General features: G+C 40.1%; 2 protein-coding genes across 2 annotated transcripts; one reads left to right on the top strand and one right to left on the bottom strand.

Annotated features, from left to right (window-relative positions):
* Positions 1-1,084: 1,084 nt before the first annotated feature.
* On the bottom strand, positions 1,085-8,170 carry rab4a (RAB4a, member RAS oncogene family). Its single transcript, XM_084540841.1, has 8 exons — positions 7,818-8,170; positions 6,888-6,968; positions 6,275-6,389; positions 5,274-5,336; positions 5,019-5,173; positions 4,679-4,774; positions 3,729-3,874; positions 1,085-2,863 (listed from the first exon to the last, which is right to left on the bottom strand). The coding sequence occupies exons 1-7, from the start codon at positions 7,831-7,833 to the stop codon at positions 3,759-3,761; spliced, it is 642 nt and encodes a 213-aa protein (XP_084396967.1). The 5' UTR covers positions 7,834-8,170; the 3' UTR covers positions 1,085-2,863; positions 3,729-3,758.
* Positions 8,171-8,232: 62 nt separating this feature from the next.
* phf10 (PHD finger protein 10) lies at positions 8,233-16,833 on the top strand. Its single transcript, XM_084540839.1, has 12 exons — positions 8,233-8,421; positions 9,200-9,309; positions 9,599-9,729; positions 9,970-10,053; positions 10,152-10,276; positions 10,398-10,547; positions 10,681-10,790; positions 10,922-11,069; positions 11,240-11,389; positions 14,657-14,765; positions 15,358-15,546; positions 15,714-16,833. The coding sequence occupies exons 1-12, from the start codon at positions 8,350-8,352 to the stop codon at positions 15,809-15,811; spliced, it is 1,476 nt and encodes a 491-aa protein (XP_084396965.1). The 5' UTR covers positions 8,233-8,349; the 3' UTR covers positions 15,812-16,833.
* Positions 16,834-17,888: the final 1,055 nt, after the last annotated feature.

Here is a 17,888-nt window from a genome sequence, read left to right as displayed (position 1 = left end):
TCTTCATAAGTATTGTGTATGAATAGGTTTCAGAGCCAAAAGAAGAAACGTATCAACAATAAGCTGATGCTTAAATTACCTCTGGTCAGAAATATTTAGCACATATTGCTTATTCACTGTTTAGCTGTGACCAAATCCAACAGCACTTTGATAATTCGTCACCTTTCTGAAATAATATTTGTTCAATGTAATTTTTCTTTTGAATATTTATGTTAGTGTATTAAACATCAATGTTTAAACTCACAGAAAAAAAGATCTCTTGCGTAGATCATACAGCTAGTCAAGATAAAATCCTCTCCGTGCCATAAAAGCTTTTTTCTTTTGTGACTATTGTTATTGGTTTGAATATTTTACAGAAAAAAAGATGAGAGTGTAGGAATCCCATGCTTTACATGTTTGAAAATCTTACTTTTTTTCAACTTTGAGTTCAGTATTACACATTTAGCTGTTTTTAAATGGTCTAGTTTTTTGGTGGTATTAAGTTATACTGCTGTATAGTTTGGTGCAATATTATGATACTTTAAAAACTGCATTTGAGCCAGTGTGTTTTTTTGGATGTGGTGAACTTTGACAATCTCAGAAAACAGGAGTGGAACAGGACAGTTTAGTTCTTTATTAGTTTGTTAACCAAACTTAGAGGAAAACATAGAGGAGCTTTTGTTTATACCGTAGAAACATTTAATTCTGGTAAGGATATACGCGTCATGTGATTTTTACAACTGATAAGATGTGTCCTTCCAAATGAGCGGAAATTTGAATTAACACAATAGGCGAATAGATTTCAAAACAAATAAGGCAACAGAAGTCTAACAATGCAATCTGAAATACTTACATTTTCAGCGCTGTAAAACTCATCATTCTCTACATTGTTCTGTTCACTTATTAGGTTTTTCTCAAACTGTATGTACAACATGAATTGATTTAGAAGATTTAAATGGTGTGACACAAAGCTTTAAATAAATCACTTTTCCATCTTTCTGCTTGCAAATGGCACCTTATTTTCAAGACTTGAATCTCATTTAGTAACACAACAGACCATTTCAATGTGAGTCATGGCAAAACATTATGAACTGTACATAGCTGCGTTTGTGACATTTTATCCCGTTATATGGTGGCAAGAGCAAACACAAACTCATTGGTGGATTTGAAGTGTTTTTTTTTTTTATTTTAAAAACATATGCTTTTATCATACACAATAAATTAAAAATCTATGATATCCAGAATGATAAGAGAAAAACAGACATACAGAAATACAAAGGGCCTGATGACAGTAATGTGGAGCAGCTAAAGCCGCCATCAGATATCAAACACTTGTGAAATATTACTACTGTCGGATGAGTGCCTAATTTTAAAGTCTAAATTTGAAGGTTAAAAAACGGAAATCGTCTATGACATGCTGCAATGTCTGAATACACCAATGCAAAACATGCTCCCAAAGCAAAATCTGCTAAAATCCCTAGAGTCTGTCTTTCAAGCGCTGCTTCATTTGACCGAACTGTTTCAAAGTTTAAAACACAAATACAGCACACGTCAGAGAGCATCATAGCGCTCCTAAAATTTGAAATGCTTTTCGTTAGTTTGACTCCACAACTGGCAGCACTCCCGTCATGTAAACAGGCAACATTTATAAGTGAGAGACATCAACCATTTGACATAAATGGAGTCCTTGATAAAAGATTGTGTGTTCCACCACCATTTAACACAATGCTGAAGTGCCGCTGTGAATTAAAAGAGGGCACATTAGCGTTCACACAAAGGATTTCAGTAAGCTGACAGAAAGCCCCAGTGTCTGCTCAGAATAACTCGAGCAGATTTACTTCATAAAATCCACAACCCATTCACAAATACTAATACCTCCTGCAAACAGTACTTCCGATCTGTACTGCTTACAAGTTGCCAGTGTATTGTAGCTTGACATAATAATAATGATGATGATAATGATACAGCGGAGCATGAAAGAAACGCTGGATATGATATCTAGTATTTTCATATACATATAATATTTCTTCATAATGAAATACTCTGTTCGAGAAAACATGCGTCAGTTTTTATATACAGAAACACTGTACAGTGCACAAGATGCGGGAGGAGAGAAATATGGGGGCGTAATCAATGCAAGAAAGGTAGGAAAGGAGGGTGAGAGTGTGTAGTTTGGTGACTGCATTGCCAAGGAGCACTTAACTGGGAGAGAGTGGAACAAACACGTAAGGTAGTCAGTAGACGGTTAGTTGTGTGTTTAAAACGGGTAATCACAGTAGGTGGATGGAGAATGAGACCTACTGCAGCAGGAGAGGGTCTTAAATAAGCATGTGGTTAAAGGAATAGTTCAACTGTTTGGGGAAGTTTTCTTGCAAAGAGTTAGATGCCTCGAGTTAGTATCAAACTGGTTAGCTTGGCTTATAATAAGGGTTTGTGTGGCTTGCTCTGAAATTCAAAAATCCACCCACCAACTTTGTCAACTAATTATTTTTTTTTTTTAAAAAACACAGAGTATTTCTACAAGGCTAAAAGCTAGACTGGAACGGGAATCAGGACTAAGTTCTCTGTGTGAAGCAGAAAGGTCGGAGACAGTACTGTCAGTATTTCACATCCTGGTTGGAGGGCTGGGGAGAGCTTGGTCCAATAGAGGAGCAGACTGTTAGAAGGTGGGCGGTCTCTGGTTACCTTGGAGATCTTCAGAGTGGGGGGGGGGCGTGGCTGGGAAGTCTTTCCAGGTGCAGCCATGGCAACAAAGGTTCTGGAGGATCCGTGCAAAGGTCGAAGATCAAAAAGGTCAGGGAGGAGTCACCAGCATAGCAAACAGCACCCAACGTCGATGGGTCTCCCATGGCTGTTCTCCTTCTCCTGGTCTTCACAAACCTGCCTGCAGCACACACGGAAAGAAAAAGATAAAGCAGCAACGGTGGAGTAAGCAAACGCATAACAGCAACACCCACAGAGCCAGTCATTATTGGAAAGAACTGCAGATATATAACTACTTCCTGTTTGTAACAAAAAAGCTGGAGGCACCAAGATCTTATCAACTAGTTAAAAAGTTTAATAAGCCAAGACCTAGTGCAGCTTATTCCTCCGTAGGACAAAACTCTTAAAACTTTTAAGACACACACATCACATTCATCAACCACAAACGAGACAAATCCACGCTGGAAAATAAATACACTATTTGCCCCTGTGTGAAACTAAACACCACCACCACCTTCTGCCTTTCTCTTAATGTCTTCAGTCGGACCAGATTCTGTGGAAACTAGGAGCCACAGTCAAGCAGGACATGTCAGCCAGTATTAAGACACAGACTAATGAATCACTGGTTCTGGTCCTTCCATGTGACATGTTGCCTAAAGTGGCTTCCCCCACCTGTGTATAAAAACTCAGGGTTTTATTTTGTTTAGATGCAAACTTTCACAATGATTAATGATTAGCAACATGTGGTTCCTCTTGGACAGCCATAATCTTTTTACATGTATTGATTTTCAGACCAAAAATAGCAAATGAAGAGAAAAATGTCTTCAAAAACCCCTCTGCTCTGAATCTAGATTAAGCCTGCAGACAGAGTGTCAAAGGGTGACTGAGTGTCGTCACTGAGAGCAATGAGCAGAATTTTAATCTGCTCCAGACAGCTTGTAAAGAACTGCTTGGCCACATCTCCAGTATCCTATTTATTATTTATTTTTTGGCATGAAAGAGCCAAATTTCATTGTTGTATAACGTGCACACTCTGGCTCATTCACCTTGTCCGTGATTGTTAAAGGAGCCGAACACTAGCAGCCGCACTCCTGGGTGCCCTGCGGCTGAGCACGGCGAGGAGAACGAAGCTGTCGTAAGGCAGCGTCGCCATATTGGATCCCTGAGCCCATCCTCTCTGGATCCAGCTCCCCTGAAAGAGAGAGGAGGAAGAAAGGAAAGACTGAAAACCTTATTTCTGATGGAACACTTTGAATTTTTGGCCCTAAAGATCCCTGTTAGTTAAAAAAAATCTGGTAAATCATTTGCAGGCATTTGCATGGCTTTTTTCACACTGTATATACACCGATCAGGCATAACATTATGACCTCCTTCCCAGTACTGCGTAGGTCTCCCTTGTGCCTCCAAAACAGAGAATGGACATGGGCCTTCTGAGCGTGTCCTATTGTATCGGGCAACAGGATGTTGGGGGCCTTTGGGTCCTATGGGCTGAGTGGATCATCCCACAGATACTTGATCAGTTTGGGATCTAGTGAGTTTGGAGGCCAGGCCAACACCTTGTGCTGTTTTTTGAGTTTTTCCTAAACCGTCTTTGTGTGTGTGTCTGTGTCAGGCTGCATCCTGCTGGGGATGGCTGCTGCCATCAAGGAGTGTCATTGCTATGAGGTGGGGGTAACATTCAGACGAATGCCAGATCCAAAAGTTTCCCAGCAGAACACAAGATAGTCAGTGTTATTTATTTCTCCTGTCAGTGGTTTCAATGTTGTGGCTGACCAGTGTATAGAGCTGTGTTGCTAGCATGGCCAAAAATGGCTCAACAGCAACATTCAGGATAGTGGTTTTATTGTTGTGGTTGATCAGGGTACATAGTATGCCACTTCCTGGCCAGATTATTGAGAGTGCTTGTACGTGACAGTAACAAGCTGGCTTGTTGATCCTGTTAAGGGGGGATTTAGAGTCAAGGGCTACGGTTCTGGGTGACAACTGCAGATCCTACCTGACTCTATCTTGTTGAGGATTTTCCGGGCGCACTGGACAAAGGCCTCTTCAACGTTCTCCCCTGTTAGAGCGCTGGTCTCCAGGAACATCAGCTCTGACAGACGCAAACACACAAATGCATTAAGAGGTGCAGCTAGTGTCTGCGTATTGTATTTCAGTCCTTTGTAGTCAACACACTCAGTTTACAACGCGCTGCATAAGAACAAACACAAGTAAATTACAATTGTTTCATAAAATGAAGGACTAAAGGCAAACCAAATAAATTATATCCTTCCCATAAATATAGCTGTCATTAGAAGTTCGTGATGAAGAATTGATCTCTGAACTGCTGCTCTTACCGTTCTCCTGAGCGAAACGCGATGCCTCCAGGAACGTGACCTCTCTGTCAGCGTCCAGGTCCTTCTTGTTCCCACACAGGATGATGACAATGTTTTGACTGGCCAGCATCCTGGCATCACTCAACCATGTGGTCAGAGCGTTGTATGTCTCTCGACTGCAGCGTGGAGAAAAACAAAGACAAGGAAGAAACAGATTACATTTTAGAAAACAGGATCTTGGCCAAGGACCTGATTCAGAGTCATGTTCTGTGGTACCTGGTGATATCGTAGACCAGCAGGGCTCCCGCTGCTCCTCTGTAGTAACTCCTTGTCACAGACCTGACACACACACACATACATTATCACAGCTGCCTTTATAAGAAGAAAGAATCTTGTTCAAGTAGAAACTGGAACAAATGAAATTAGTGATAGCTCTGTTACAGCAATCACAACAATCCAATGCAGCGAATACATCTAATGACTGTGTCTGACAAGCGGTGTTGGGCACGTTACTTTTAAAAAGTTCATAGTTATTAGTTACTTCTCCCAAAAAGTAACTGAGTTAGTAACTGAATTACTCCACTATAAAAGTAACTAGTTACAAGGGAAAGTAACCATTGCGTTACTTTTTAAAAAAAAAATAAATGTTTAAATACGTCTAAGCCTTTTACCTCAATGAGGTTAAAGTAGTGCCTATACTTCCACCTTGAAAACGGCAACTTTACCTCTGAATGCTCCGATCTCACCATTGCTGCAGGCTATCTCTGATCACTTGTGTGATACAGCTATGCGCGCGTTTGTGTGTAAACAACACCCGCCCAACTGTTTATTTTAACGCCGTTATTCCCATCACTGCTGACAAGTGAAAACGTCTGCTGCGACAAAAGTTTATCCAACTTTAGCTTCACTCATTTTCTCCCTGGTCATGTGATCCTGCAAAGGCTCAGTCAGCATCCCTGCAGGGCTGGCCACTGTTTGAATACGCAACAACCAATATCAACTTAACAAAAACAACAAAACTAAATCAATAAAAAAAACTCCTTCAGCCGTATTGGTTGTTGGCGACCAACATTCACTCATCAAAGATCTGTTACACCTCTAACACACCTTTTACCAACAGTGCGGTAAATTAGATCTTATTGTACATATGCAGCAGAACTGAAATTGTGTGAATATGTGCACACACACCATCCAAAATATGATAATATAGAGGCTAAAGGACAAAACTTGTCATCTGTTCAGTGAAGCCGTGTATTTGTGTTCCGATTTCTCCCTACCTGAACCTTTCTTGTCCCGCCGTGTCCCAAATCTGCAGTTTGACCATTTTGTTGACCACACTGATGATCTTGGAGCCGAACTCCACTCCAATCGTGTGGTTGGACTCATCTTTAACTGGAAATCAAAATAAAATATGGAATCATACAATTAGTCATTAATAAGTGAAAAGCACAATGAGGAGAATACACCGTACAAGGTAATAAGTATAACTATCCAGCCTTAACACATCTCTACAGACATTACACATGTTAATATGTTAACTACTTATTAACACTGTTATTAACTCATTTACAGTTTTCCCGTGACATATTAATTCATTTAGTTTTAATTTGCAGCCTGCTGTGCAGCGTTAATCACTAGCATTACTCTCCTATTTGTCCAAGGATCTGCACTAATGTAGTGTGGAGTTGTACTTATTCTTTTATTTTATTAACTTTGTTTTATGTTTGCTTGTTCTGAAAAATGCAGATTATTATGTGTTTCTGAAGCACTTCGTAATGTTGATTTAAAAAGTGCTATACAAATAAGATTATTATTATTATAGCAATGTATTTGCATTAGAAGTCAGACAAACAGTGAGCAGTGAGTGCATGCTGCGTGTTTCTGACTTACACTTCTTCTCTATGAACTGGTGCAGCAGACAGGATTTGCCTGTTCCAGCGTTTCCAATCACCAGGAATTTGAACAGGAAATCTGATGAGGAAGTACAGACAGAAGTGAAAAGGCATGTAACACAACATTCATCAGTTACTGTATTCTTCTTAAAGGCACCACTGTGATGGCTATCTTGCAATTTTGTTATATCATGCATACAATGGCAATAAAGGCTTAGAGCAATAAAGGTCTAATTTCTAATTATTTAACAACCAAATGTGTGTTTATATGTTTATTTTAAACTATAAATAGCACTTGTTTGTGGTTATACCTCACAGGTAGTGTCCTGTTAAATCTATAACATCAGAATATACACAGAAATACAGAAAACTGAATACAGCTTAGTTGTAAACAGCCTTTAAATGGCAAAAACAAACTGACTACTCTGATATGTGCTATATATTTTATATTTATATAACTATACTCTGTATTTACGTAATCACACCACCAATAAATCCATAGCAGTATAATAAGGACGTGTATAGATGGATCATTAACCTAATGCAAAATGTGTAAACTATAGCAGCAGTGCTTCACAGATGTGTATTGTGTGTTTGTCAGCTCGGTCAGACATTCATGTCAGCTCCATCACACCCAGCCCTGAAACCAGCTGTCAGCTTCCTGTCGTTTCCTTCAACCTCTTGCTGGGTTTGTAACCTTGTAAACTCGATGTAGTTTGTGTACACGGCTACAATAAACTCCGCTGTACAATCTACGTGTATTTCCTTACGCTGACATGGCACTTTTAAGGCCATCGACGGCTCTGTTAGCCTACCAGCTATCTGTTTACGATGAGAAAAACCCCCTCTCGGCACACCTGCCTCATCCCATCTCTGTGGCTACAGGAAGATGTTAACAGTGGACACCGATCACAAACAGCCTACTTACCGTATGACTCCGACATCGCCAGTGTGGCGGTTTGACAGCAAATAGGAAGGGAGGGAGAAGGAGAAGTTAACAGATGGATAGCTAGCTAAGTAAACGAAAACAGTCTTGTGGACGATTTCCGCGGATCCCAGCTGATTTTCCCCTCCGACTTCCCGTACGTGGTTTGTTTCAAAATAAGAGCCCTCCGTGATCCCAGTCGTTGTAATGCACCGAGGCTGCCGCGAGGTGGTGCTCTTTAACGGTTTCACATTTCTGATACGGATTTTCATTCAAATTTGACGGTTACAGTTAACTTTAAATCAACACTTGAATTTCCTGAATGTACACTGTTGTATATAAAACTGCAATATCAACCAATTAGGATATAGCCTATTCCCAATCATAACTCCAGACCACAGGGTGGCATGTGTCACGTGTCCTCAACGTTCGGTAACCGCCATGAAACATTTCAACAGAAGAAGAAGAAGAAAAAAAAAAAAAACAGACACACGGCTAGTGAGTTAGCCTAGCTTCTGGCGTTATCTAGCGGAATATGGCTGCTGTGCTCCCCGTCAGACCACCGTGCGATAGCAACCCTGCTACTCCAGGAGCACAATCCATAAAGGTGATATTTGCATTCCCTGAAAACACGAATAATTCGCGTTGACTTTATTATATGGGCTCTACGCGATTGCTTGCTGAGCTAACGGCTAGCAGGCTACCCAACGGCCACCTCCGTCCATTGATTGACTGAATGGCTAGCCACAGTAGCGTCGCTCCTTTGTTTTCAACGTCGCTGTAAATGGATAATTAGCTCGTTCCGTTTCCAGGTCCCTGTTATGTTTGTACACAATGACATGTGGGATTTGAAATGCTCGAGTAAGAAACGTGACATTAAACAGTACAATGCTCTATTACGGGTGACTTGGCCCTTCCTGTCACTGTGTTTCTTCCCCACCTGTGTATAAAACTCAGGGTTTTATTTTGTTTAGATGCAAACTTTCACAATCACAGGCTGCACTTGGTTAATAAGTTATTATAAACGCATCCTCAACGCATTAGTGTTGATATCTTTACTGGAATAGATCGATGCGTAAATGTACATTAACAAAACCGTAGGTTACATTTCGGTCGAGTAGCTGGAACTACATATGGGACTGTTTTGAGAGTTTTGCTTTATGTGGACTTTTGAGTCCTTTTAATTCCTGAGTGTGTAATGTCTACCCAGCGAACTCATCAAATCTTGTGAAATAAATTTGGGATCCACAAATAAGACAAAAACTTCTTTACTTTGTATCATAAAAGTTTCTGGTATAAAGTCAAAACATTGTGTGTTTGCCAGTATCACATTATGTTAGTATTGGATATATTGGTTTAAATGTGTTTTTTCTTTTCCTTTGTAGGAGGATGTAATAGAAGAGGAGTCCAATGATGGCAGCCAGCCTCCGAAGAGAAGGAGAATGGGTTCAGGGGACAGCTCTCGAAGCTGTGACACCTCCAGTCAAGACCTTGGGTAGGCTGGCATTGTGCATCATTGCGTCATTCAGTCTTGATATCCTGAGGGCTCATAAGTGTTTTCTGTATTATATATTTTTCCTTTACTGTACCCTCAACATGTATTTGTATGTAGAGGTACGTGATAAAAGTGAAAAACTGTTTTAATTAATTTTTAAACACAGTTTCTACGTATTCGGTGAAACTTTACACCCCCAGCTGCTGTCACTGCCTGACAATCTCTCCTCACTGCCCATAATTGTTTTTTTAATCCTTAAATCTTGTCGTCACTCCACCTCCCCTTCCAGTCCCACATATTTTCCTGCAGAAAACCTGACAGAGTACAAATGGCCCCCAGATGACACGGGTGAATACTACATGCTGCAGGAGCAGGTTAGCGAGTATTTGGGAGTCACATCATTCAAGAGGAAGTATCCTGGTAAGAACTGGAGTAAATTGATAATACTCTGTCTTTTTAACTGTTTATTATGCATTGTAGTGGCCATATTGTAGACTTTAAGATTCAACTGTATTGCATATTGTAAAAATGAATTAATGTATAGAACAGCGATATTTCTGTATCAATTCTTAACCAGTGGTCTTATTACTAGATGCTCTGGCTCTGTAGTCATTTTTTGTCTGCTTTGTCACTACATTAGTGGTGTGTTTTTGCTCTTAGACATGGAGAGGAGAGACTTGTCCCACAAAGAGAAGCTCTACCTTCGTGAACAGAACGTCATCACTGAAACACAGTGCACTCTGGGTAGAAAAGATCCCAACACTCGTACCTTTACTCAAAATTGCTTGCAAGGTACATTGTTCGCGTGATGCATGCTGTGAACATCTTTGGTTTGCCTCCAGGTCTGACTGCTCTGCGGAGTGATGAGGTGATAGATCTGATGATAAAGGAGTATCCCACCAAACACTCAGAGTATTCAGTCATACTGCAGGAGAGGGAGCGGCAGAGAATAGCAAAGGAGTATTCTGTAAGTATACAGAGAGTGGAGAAATATCTTGTAGAAGTTGGGGCTGATGTTTCCATATATATATAATATTCTACATACATTTACATGTTTACTTCTTATATTCTTTATTTTTTATTCATAGCAAATGCAGCAGCAGAACCCTCAAAAGGTGGAGGCCAGCAAGGTTCCTGAGTACATTAAGAAGGCAGCCAAAAAAGCTGCAGAGTTCAACAGTAACTTCAACAGGGAGCGTATGGAAGAGAGACGCGCTTACTTTGACCTCCAGACACATGTGAGTCCAACTTGAACTGACAGACGTTTCATTGATCTTCTCCAGATATTCCGTAAAGAGACAATGATGCACTGTTGACTCTGAATTGGGTTGAATTTCAGATTGTTTGACATGTATTGTGTTTGTTATCCAGATTATCCAGGTGCCTCAGGGCAGGTTCAAGGTACTGGCCCCAGAGCTAACGCAAACAGGGCCTTACCCTGTGGCTCTGATACCAGGACAGTTCCAGGACTACTACAAAAGGTACATTACACCCTGAAATAAAGGGTTTTGTGTCCAGGTTGTACATTTATACCTTGGGTAATCAGTTCAAAACCTATTACCTGTTGCTGTGAGTTTTGTGCTCTGATGTATCATTGCATTGTTTGTGACAGGTACTCTCCCAATGAGCTGCGGTACTTGCCTCTGAACACAGCTCTGTTTGAGCCTCCACTTGATCCAGAGCTCCCTGCACTGGACTCAGAGCCTGACTCAGATGACGCAGAGGACGGCAAAGATGACAAGAAGAACAAGAACTCCTCTGTAAGACGTTATGCTGGCCTGTGTCATGTCCTGGTTCATCCAGCCAGGATAAGTGATTTAATGGATGTCTACTGTACAGTAAATCTAGTCTCTATGTGACAGATTCATAAACTTCAGTGTTTTACCTTTTGTCCTTCACGAATTCTCCACCCTCTTCTTTTACTCTACAGGACAGCTCTTCAGGCAACACATCAGATGTGGAAAGCCAGGAGGGAGGAGGTGGACAGGGCCACAAATCCAAGGCCAAAGACAGGATGTCAACGGGCAAAGACGGCAACCCTCGTCATTCTGCCTCCCACAAAGCCACCCCAGGGTACAAGGTAGAGGACAAAACCACCTGAACTCTTCTCCAACAACAGCAGCAGCACTTTTCTACACCTCCTCCTCTTTCTACTACTACCACTCCCTTACTCCATCCATCCCGCCACCCCTCCCTAGCTTTCTTCACTTTGTTCTCCGGCTTCTACAGTTTGCCAGCTTTTCAGCTGGGACAACCTGCTCCACACAGACACACACATGCAGACACACACTGGGGGTCCTGTCTACAGTTTTTGTTTTTATGATTGCCACGTGGCTTTTTTCCCCCCTGTTTGTACAGACTGTGAGCAATAAGAACCTTTTAAAGGAACAGTTCACTTGTTTCTTTTTCACTGCACTTTCACCTTTTTTGGTTTTTCAGCGAAGACAAATTTGAACTTTAAAAGTTTTTCCTTTTGATTGTCTTCAATATACCTCTTGTCTGTCCTCACTTGTCAAAAAAAAGATACTTCCAAGACAAGTAAGTGGATGTTTTGGCTGCTAGTTTTCTTTTTTCATTTTTGAAAAGAAAAATCTTTTTGTTACTCTATTACAGAAAATATAGACCACATACAGTATGTGGTGGCTTTTAAAACGTAGTTGATGTTAACACTAGATAATTCTAACATTTCTATCTGAAGTGTAGAAAGCACTTAACCCTAATGTTTTAAGTGTGTATTAGTAAAATAACATGTTTGTTTATACACCATGTGATGTACTGTTAATATGTTAATAAGTATCAGACAGCTGTTTGGCATGGGCATTACCTGTCCCGATAATGTCATTTGGAGAGATGAGGACTTGCAGACCTTGTTCACACTGTGGCTGAGCTGAGCTAGAAGTAGTCTGTGTGCTGACCGTCTGAGCCAGACACCTTTCTCTGACACCCAGTGGTGGAACATCTTTGCTACTCATTGAATTTTATCTAAATATTCAAGGCACTGTTACCACTTGTTCACTACAGCCCACTGTGCACTTTCTGATTTTAATTTACTTTTCCAATCCACAACCTTGCATAAGAAGGTTTCTAATGATTAAAATTTAATTATTTAAATTCCTGATGTTTTACCTCTACAGAGAGTATAGTGGACCTGAGTAAATCCAGTTGAGCTCAGCTCAGCTTTGTGGTGTGGGCATGGTCCTCTTATAGTGTCTGTTAAACTGTTACCGGTTTCAGTGTATTTAAGTTTGATTTAACTTAACTTTTAATTCATCTTTATTTATCTTTATCGAGGCCTGCAAACATAGCATGGCAGACAGAATTCACTAGAATTTATCAGTACCATAATACCCCTATACTGTATCAATTTGTGATAAATACAAAAGGATGCAGATTTCTATATTTGAAAAAGAAAAAGAAGTAAATACAGTATATAGAAATCAAGTATAATTTTGTAACTCTTGGTGAATTGGCCAAATTAAAATGCCTGTGACAGTGTAGAGTTCAAATGTGCCAGTCTCCTGTTCAGTTAAAAGTTTGAATGACTTTTATACTTGCCCGACACCACATGTGACCGATTAACGCTTCTTAGCTGTGGTTTGGCTGCCATCTACAGGACATGCAGCGGTTACTGGTGACCTCTTGACTGGTTAAAACTCTCTAAGGCTTTTGAGTGGTGTGGTGTTTAACAAACATGAATAAAAACTAATTATGAACAGCAAAGTTGGAACTATGATGATTAACTGCCTCTACAGCAGTAGTTTTGTTCACATAATATACATGATAAATACATCTATATTGCACCAGAAACAGGACGTTAGTCCGGCAAAAGGGCTGCTGGACTGATCCTGAGATCATTTAGACATTAAATATGAGGGCCTCTGATATTTATAGGCTTGTGTTGGTAGAGTTCAGTTCCTCACGCAGGCACGGCTACAACTATTATTTACCCTTCATTCCTGCATTAATGTTAAGAGCAATAAGATGCCATTGGAAAAACTGCTTGCCAGATTATATAAAAGGAAGGCAGTGGGTGTGCTGAAAGAGTTTTTTCTTTTTCTTTTCTGTGCATGCTATACACTATTTATTGTCCAAATTCAGTTAATTTAGAATAAAATGTATTCAAACTAGTTGGATTCAGCCTCATGACTGGATGATTTCGCAGAACAAACATTTTGAGCGCGTTCATTGGGCTTACTAATCTTTAGACCGGCCACGTTTCATGTACCAACAGATACATTTTTACAGTTCTGAGGAATGAGTTCACAACAGTAACGTGGACAAAACCTCTTACAGCAGAGTTTTAAAGTAGAATATATCTGAATGTATGCACAAGGAATTCAGGGGACTGAATCCAGCTCTTCCATTTCTTATTTCCTTCTCCTGCTGCTGTCTTGCTCTTAGTTTTGTCCTCTGCTTTATTTCTAGTTTTTTAGATTTCCATTACCAAACCATGTCCTTTATTTTACCCATAGTTTTGTACATTTTGGCTGTTTAGTCTGATCTGCTCACTTCTTGTCAGGGGACATTTTAATCAAGGACGCTACCAAATATTGAGACGTAGGAAGTTGTTGCATTGCCCATGACTAACAAGAAGGTGGATTTGTTACATGAGCATATATTTGGTTAATATGCCATATTTAATCTTTTAACATATTCCATACAAAGTACTGTCAACATGACTTCAGGTCACATTGCTGCTTTGATTGATGCTGTATAAAGTTTTTTGTTTTTTTAATTTATGCTAGTGGCAATAATCCAGTAATAGTAATGATAGTAATAATAATATTTTGCATTCTTGCTCAGTGATACGAGCGTAATAAAAGTGTAAAAATGCTTTCTTCAATTCTATAGCTTCCTGTACAGATACGGGAAGATTTTAAAGATGGAACTATCCCCCCTTTGCCTGCGTCCTGATTCAAATGTCCCCGATCCTCCTTTCCTTTCTACTCTTTCTTCTCTGTCCCTCAACGCTAAGTTCAATAGGAACTTCGGATTATTACATTTACAAATTAAAGTTTCTAAAGTCATAGAAGGGACAGAAATTATGATCATGTACCACTCAGTCACGTAATCCGACAGCTCAGCCACGGTTTGATAAGAGTGGACAGATCTTTCTTGTATTCTTACCTTCAGATATATTTTGATCTCGTGGTGCTTTATATGCTGTTACATTTCAGTTTGGTGCAGCGACTTCCACTAGCCCCAAAATCTCAGATCAGTTTTGTAGCCGGAAAAAAAAAATCTACATTTGCCAGCTTTAAACAAATACTGTATACTTCTGTATTTCCATGACTACAGGATACCAGTGTGTGTGATTGGTTTTTATAGCATTATTCTGCCCTTGCAGCCTAAGGTCATTCCCAATGCTATATGTGGCATTTGCCAGAAGGGTAAAGAGGCCAACAGGAAAGGCAAGCCAGAGGCTCTCATTCACTGCTCCCAATGTGATAACAGCGGTAAGTTCACACTAACTCAGCTTTATAGGGCAGTTTCCTGCTTTTTTAAATGTCCTGTTTTGTTGTACGTTGTACTTTTTTTTGGAAACGTTATTGTTATTAACTACACATCATCAGCACTTAATATTTTTGTCTAAATTGTGTTTAGAGTCTTCTGTCTTTAATGCGTAATGAACCATCTGTATAATTAGCTAAAGGAAACAGTCAGTTGTCCATTGAACCACCAGCTAACGTCATGTCATCGTGTGTCAGAGCGTTGTGTGTACATCTAGACTGTGAAGCTTGTGTGTTTTCAGTTACTGGGTGTAATTTACTTTTGAAATGATTTACAAGTTTAGTTTTACCAGACAAACTCCTGCTCTTTTAATTTAATGATGGCTAAAGAGAAAATACAGGTGATTAAACGGTCTGTGTGAGCACCCGTGAAACGACAAGACACTGTATTCACGTGTGTATATGAGCTTGTTCACATTATGTCTGTTTTTGTGTCTCGGTGTTGTGCGTCTGTGCATGTGTTGTGTATTCATGTGGCTATGTGTGTGTCTTCGGCTCTTTGCTTCTGTGCACGTGTCTCTGTGTTCATGAACTTCAGGCCACCCGTCCTGCTTGGACATGAGCGTGGAGCTGTTGCGTGTGATCCAGACCTACCACTGGCAGTGTATGGAGTGCAAGACCTGCACGGTGTGCCAGCAGCCCCACCACGAGGACGAGATGATGTTCTGTGACAAGTGTGACCGAGGTTACCACACATTCTGCGTGGGCATGGACTCCATACCTACAGGTCAGTTCGTACCTTCAGTGTGTGTTGTGTGATCTGGGATGGACTGACTGGCAGAGTTGTGCACACAAATTTCAGTTAGAGTCATCTACTTTGTTTGCCTTCTTTTTACAATTTAGTATTTTTGTGCGTCTCTGTTGTAGTTCTTAATTCATTCTGTGTGTCTTCAGGTCTTTGGGTATGTGAGGTTTGTGACAAAGATTTCAACACACCCAAGAAGAAAGGAGGGACCAAAACACCTAAGAAGTCCAAGTCAGCTCACAAATGATCAACAACTACATTAACCGTAAAACCTTGACCAAATGCTGCAGAAATGTCCATTGTTTAGCCAATCACAGAAGCTGTAAAACATCAGATAATGGAAAAAATGTTGTTGGAAAATGATAATTGTAAAATCCTAGTTTGTGAAAAAAAAAAAAAAAAAAGTAGCCTTCTACCTGATTTCGCTTTGGTGACGTCAGGCCTATTTTGTTAGTCACAATTAATCCCCATATGTAAGCCAAACATTTACTGTGTGTATGTGATTATACATCTAATGTTCTTCCAAAGTAGGCATTCATTTCAGAAGAGCAGCTTTGTCAGACAGACTCAAGACTCATTCATAAATACTAACCACTAACAATGTCGGAACAGTCCAGCTTCTTGAAAGCGATGAATGGTGCGGATTCTGTTTTACAACATTTCTGCAGCGATGAACTCTTTGCTGGGGAATAGTCTCGGTTGAACAAAATGGTGCTTTTATCCTGTCGTACTGAAACAATCATGGTTTACAAGAGCTCACTGATGTAGTTCAGTTTCTTTCGGAATTAGTTTTTTGTATTTTTTTTATAGTGTTTGTGTTTGTGTTTAATGAACTTTTATTTAATGAGGCAGGCAAGAGCAGTCTTATTTAAGCTAGCAATGACCCGTTGCTTCTGATCCTGTGTAGTGAGATGTAATGGACATCATGGCTGCAGGTGTCGACATGTTTAGGGAGCCAGTCATGATTTATCCAAAAACAAAGTATCTCAGCTCTTCACTGTTACTGTTGTATAAAAATGGAACCACTTGTAATTACACACTGAATTGTAATTACACTGAAATTTAACTCACATCGGTTTGATTATTAATTTTTTTGCCATTGTTTTGATAATGTTCTCGGTCTGCTTTGTATTGTCCTGCAATAAACAGGTACGTCAAGGAATATTTGTTGCTGAAACGTCATGGTCACTGAACTGTTTTTTCAATAAAAGCTACTTTAAAAGACTGGTTCAGCTGTTTCCTTTTGTGTATCATGTTAAATTGAAACTGTTAATTATTTACCACATTAGTTCATCTTTTTTAGTAGTATTTCTGAAGATTTGTGACAGATTGAGCACCATTGAAGTGAAAGTTGTGTGTGGTTGACATCTAAGTTCCCAGTGTTACCGTTTTAAAGATCATGATAACGGGCTGTGATAACTGAGTGTGTTGGAATTGTAGAGATAAACATCTTACCAACCGTATATGGAGTGTAGATGGTGTACAACTGAATACCAATTAAATAATACTAATGGACAACGCTATCTTTGGTCCGCTGAAAATATAGATGCTGTACATTATTAATAAAGTGTCGGGATACAGCAACCACAGCAACAAGATGCTTCGAGAAGATAATCATGATACGTATAAAAACGACTGTCTCTCCCACCTTGGACCAGTTGGAGTTTGCTTCTCCACAGAACTGATGACGCTGTCACACACACTTGAAGAGTAAGGACACACATGTGTACTGTCATCCTCTTTCTAACTGGGCGCAGAACTTCTTGACAGGACATCAGACACCTGGACTGTGACCACTCAGGGTTATGTGCTTAGTCCATTGCCTCTCTTTGCTCCTGACTGCGTGGCCTCCCAGACCAACACCAGCATCAGAAAGTTTGCGGATGACACCACAGTTATTGGACTGTGGAGACTGGAGACAACTTAAAGAACAGAGGAGCCAGGTCTGGTGGCAGGAAAATAATCTCTCCTTAAACAGAGAATAGACCAAGGAGATGATTATTGATCTGAGGAGGATTAAGAAGGAGCAACACCTTCTATTAATTATGGTGGAGACGGAGGTGGGGAGGGTTAAAACCTTCAAATTCATCAGAATGTACATTAGTGAGGATCTCACCTGGTCTCACAACAATCAACTCCTAGAGAAGTCTCAACAAAATTTTGTATATTAGCCAAACTCCTCAGCAAATTTTACAGAAGTAAAGCTGAGCGTGTCATCACCACCTCACCCATAGTGTGGTTTGGAAACTGCACTTGCTCAGGACAGAGAGGTTCTCCAACGTGTGATAAAAAATTGCACAGCTCATTTCTAGAGGAGCCTACCC

Source organism: Chelon labrosus, assembly GCF_963514085.1.
Source record: "Chelon labrosus genome assembly, chromosome: 3".
Classification (NCBI taxonomy): Eukaryota; Metazoa; Chordata; class Actinopteri; order Mugiliformes; family Mugilidae; genus Chelon; species Chelon labrosus.
Note: the sequence above shows the minus strand (reverse complement) of the source record. Positions and strands in the feature narration are given on the sequence as shown.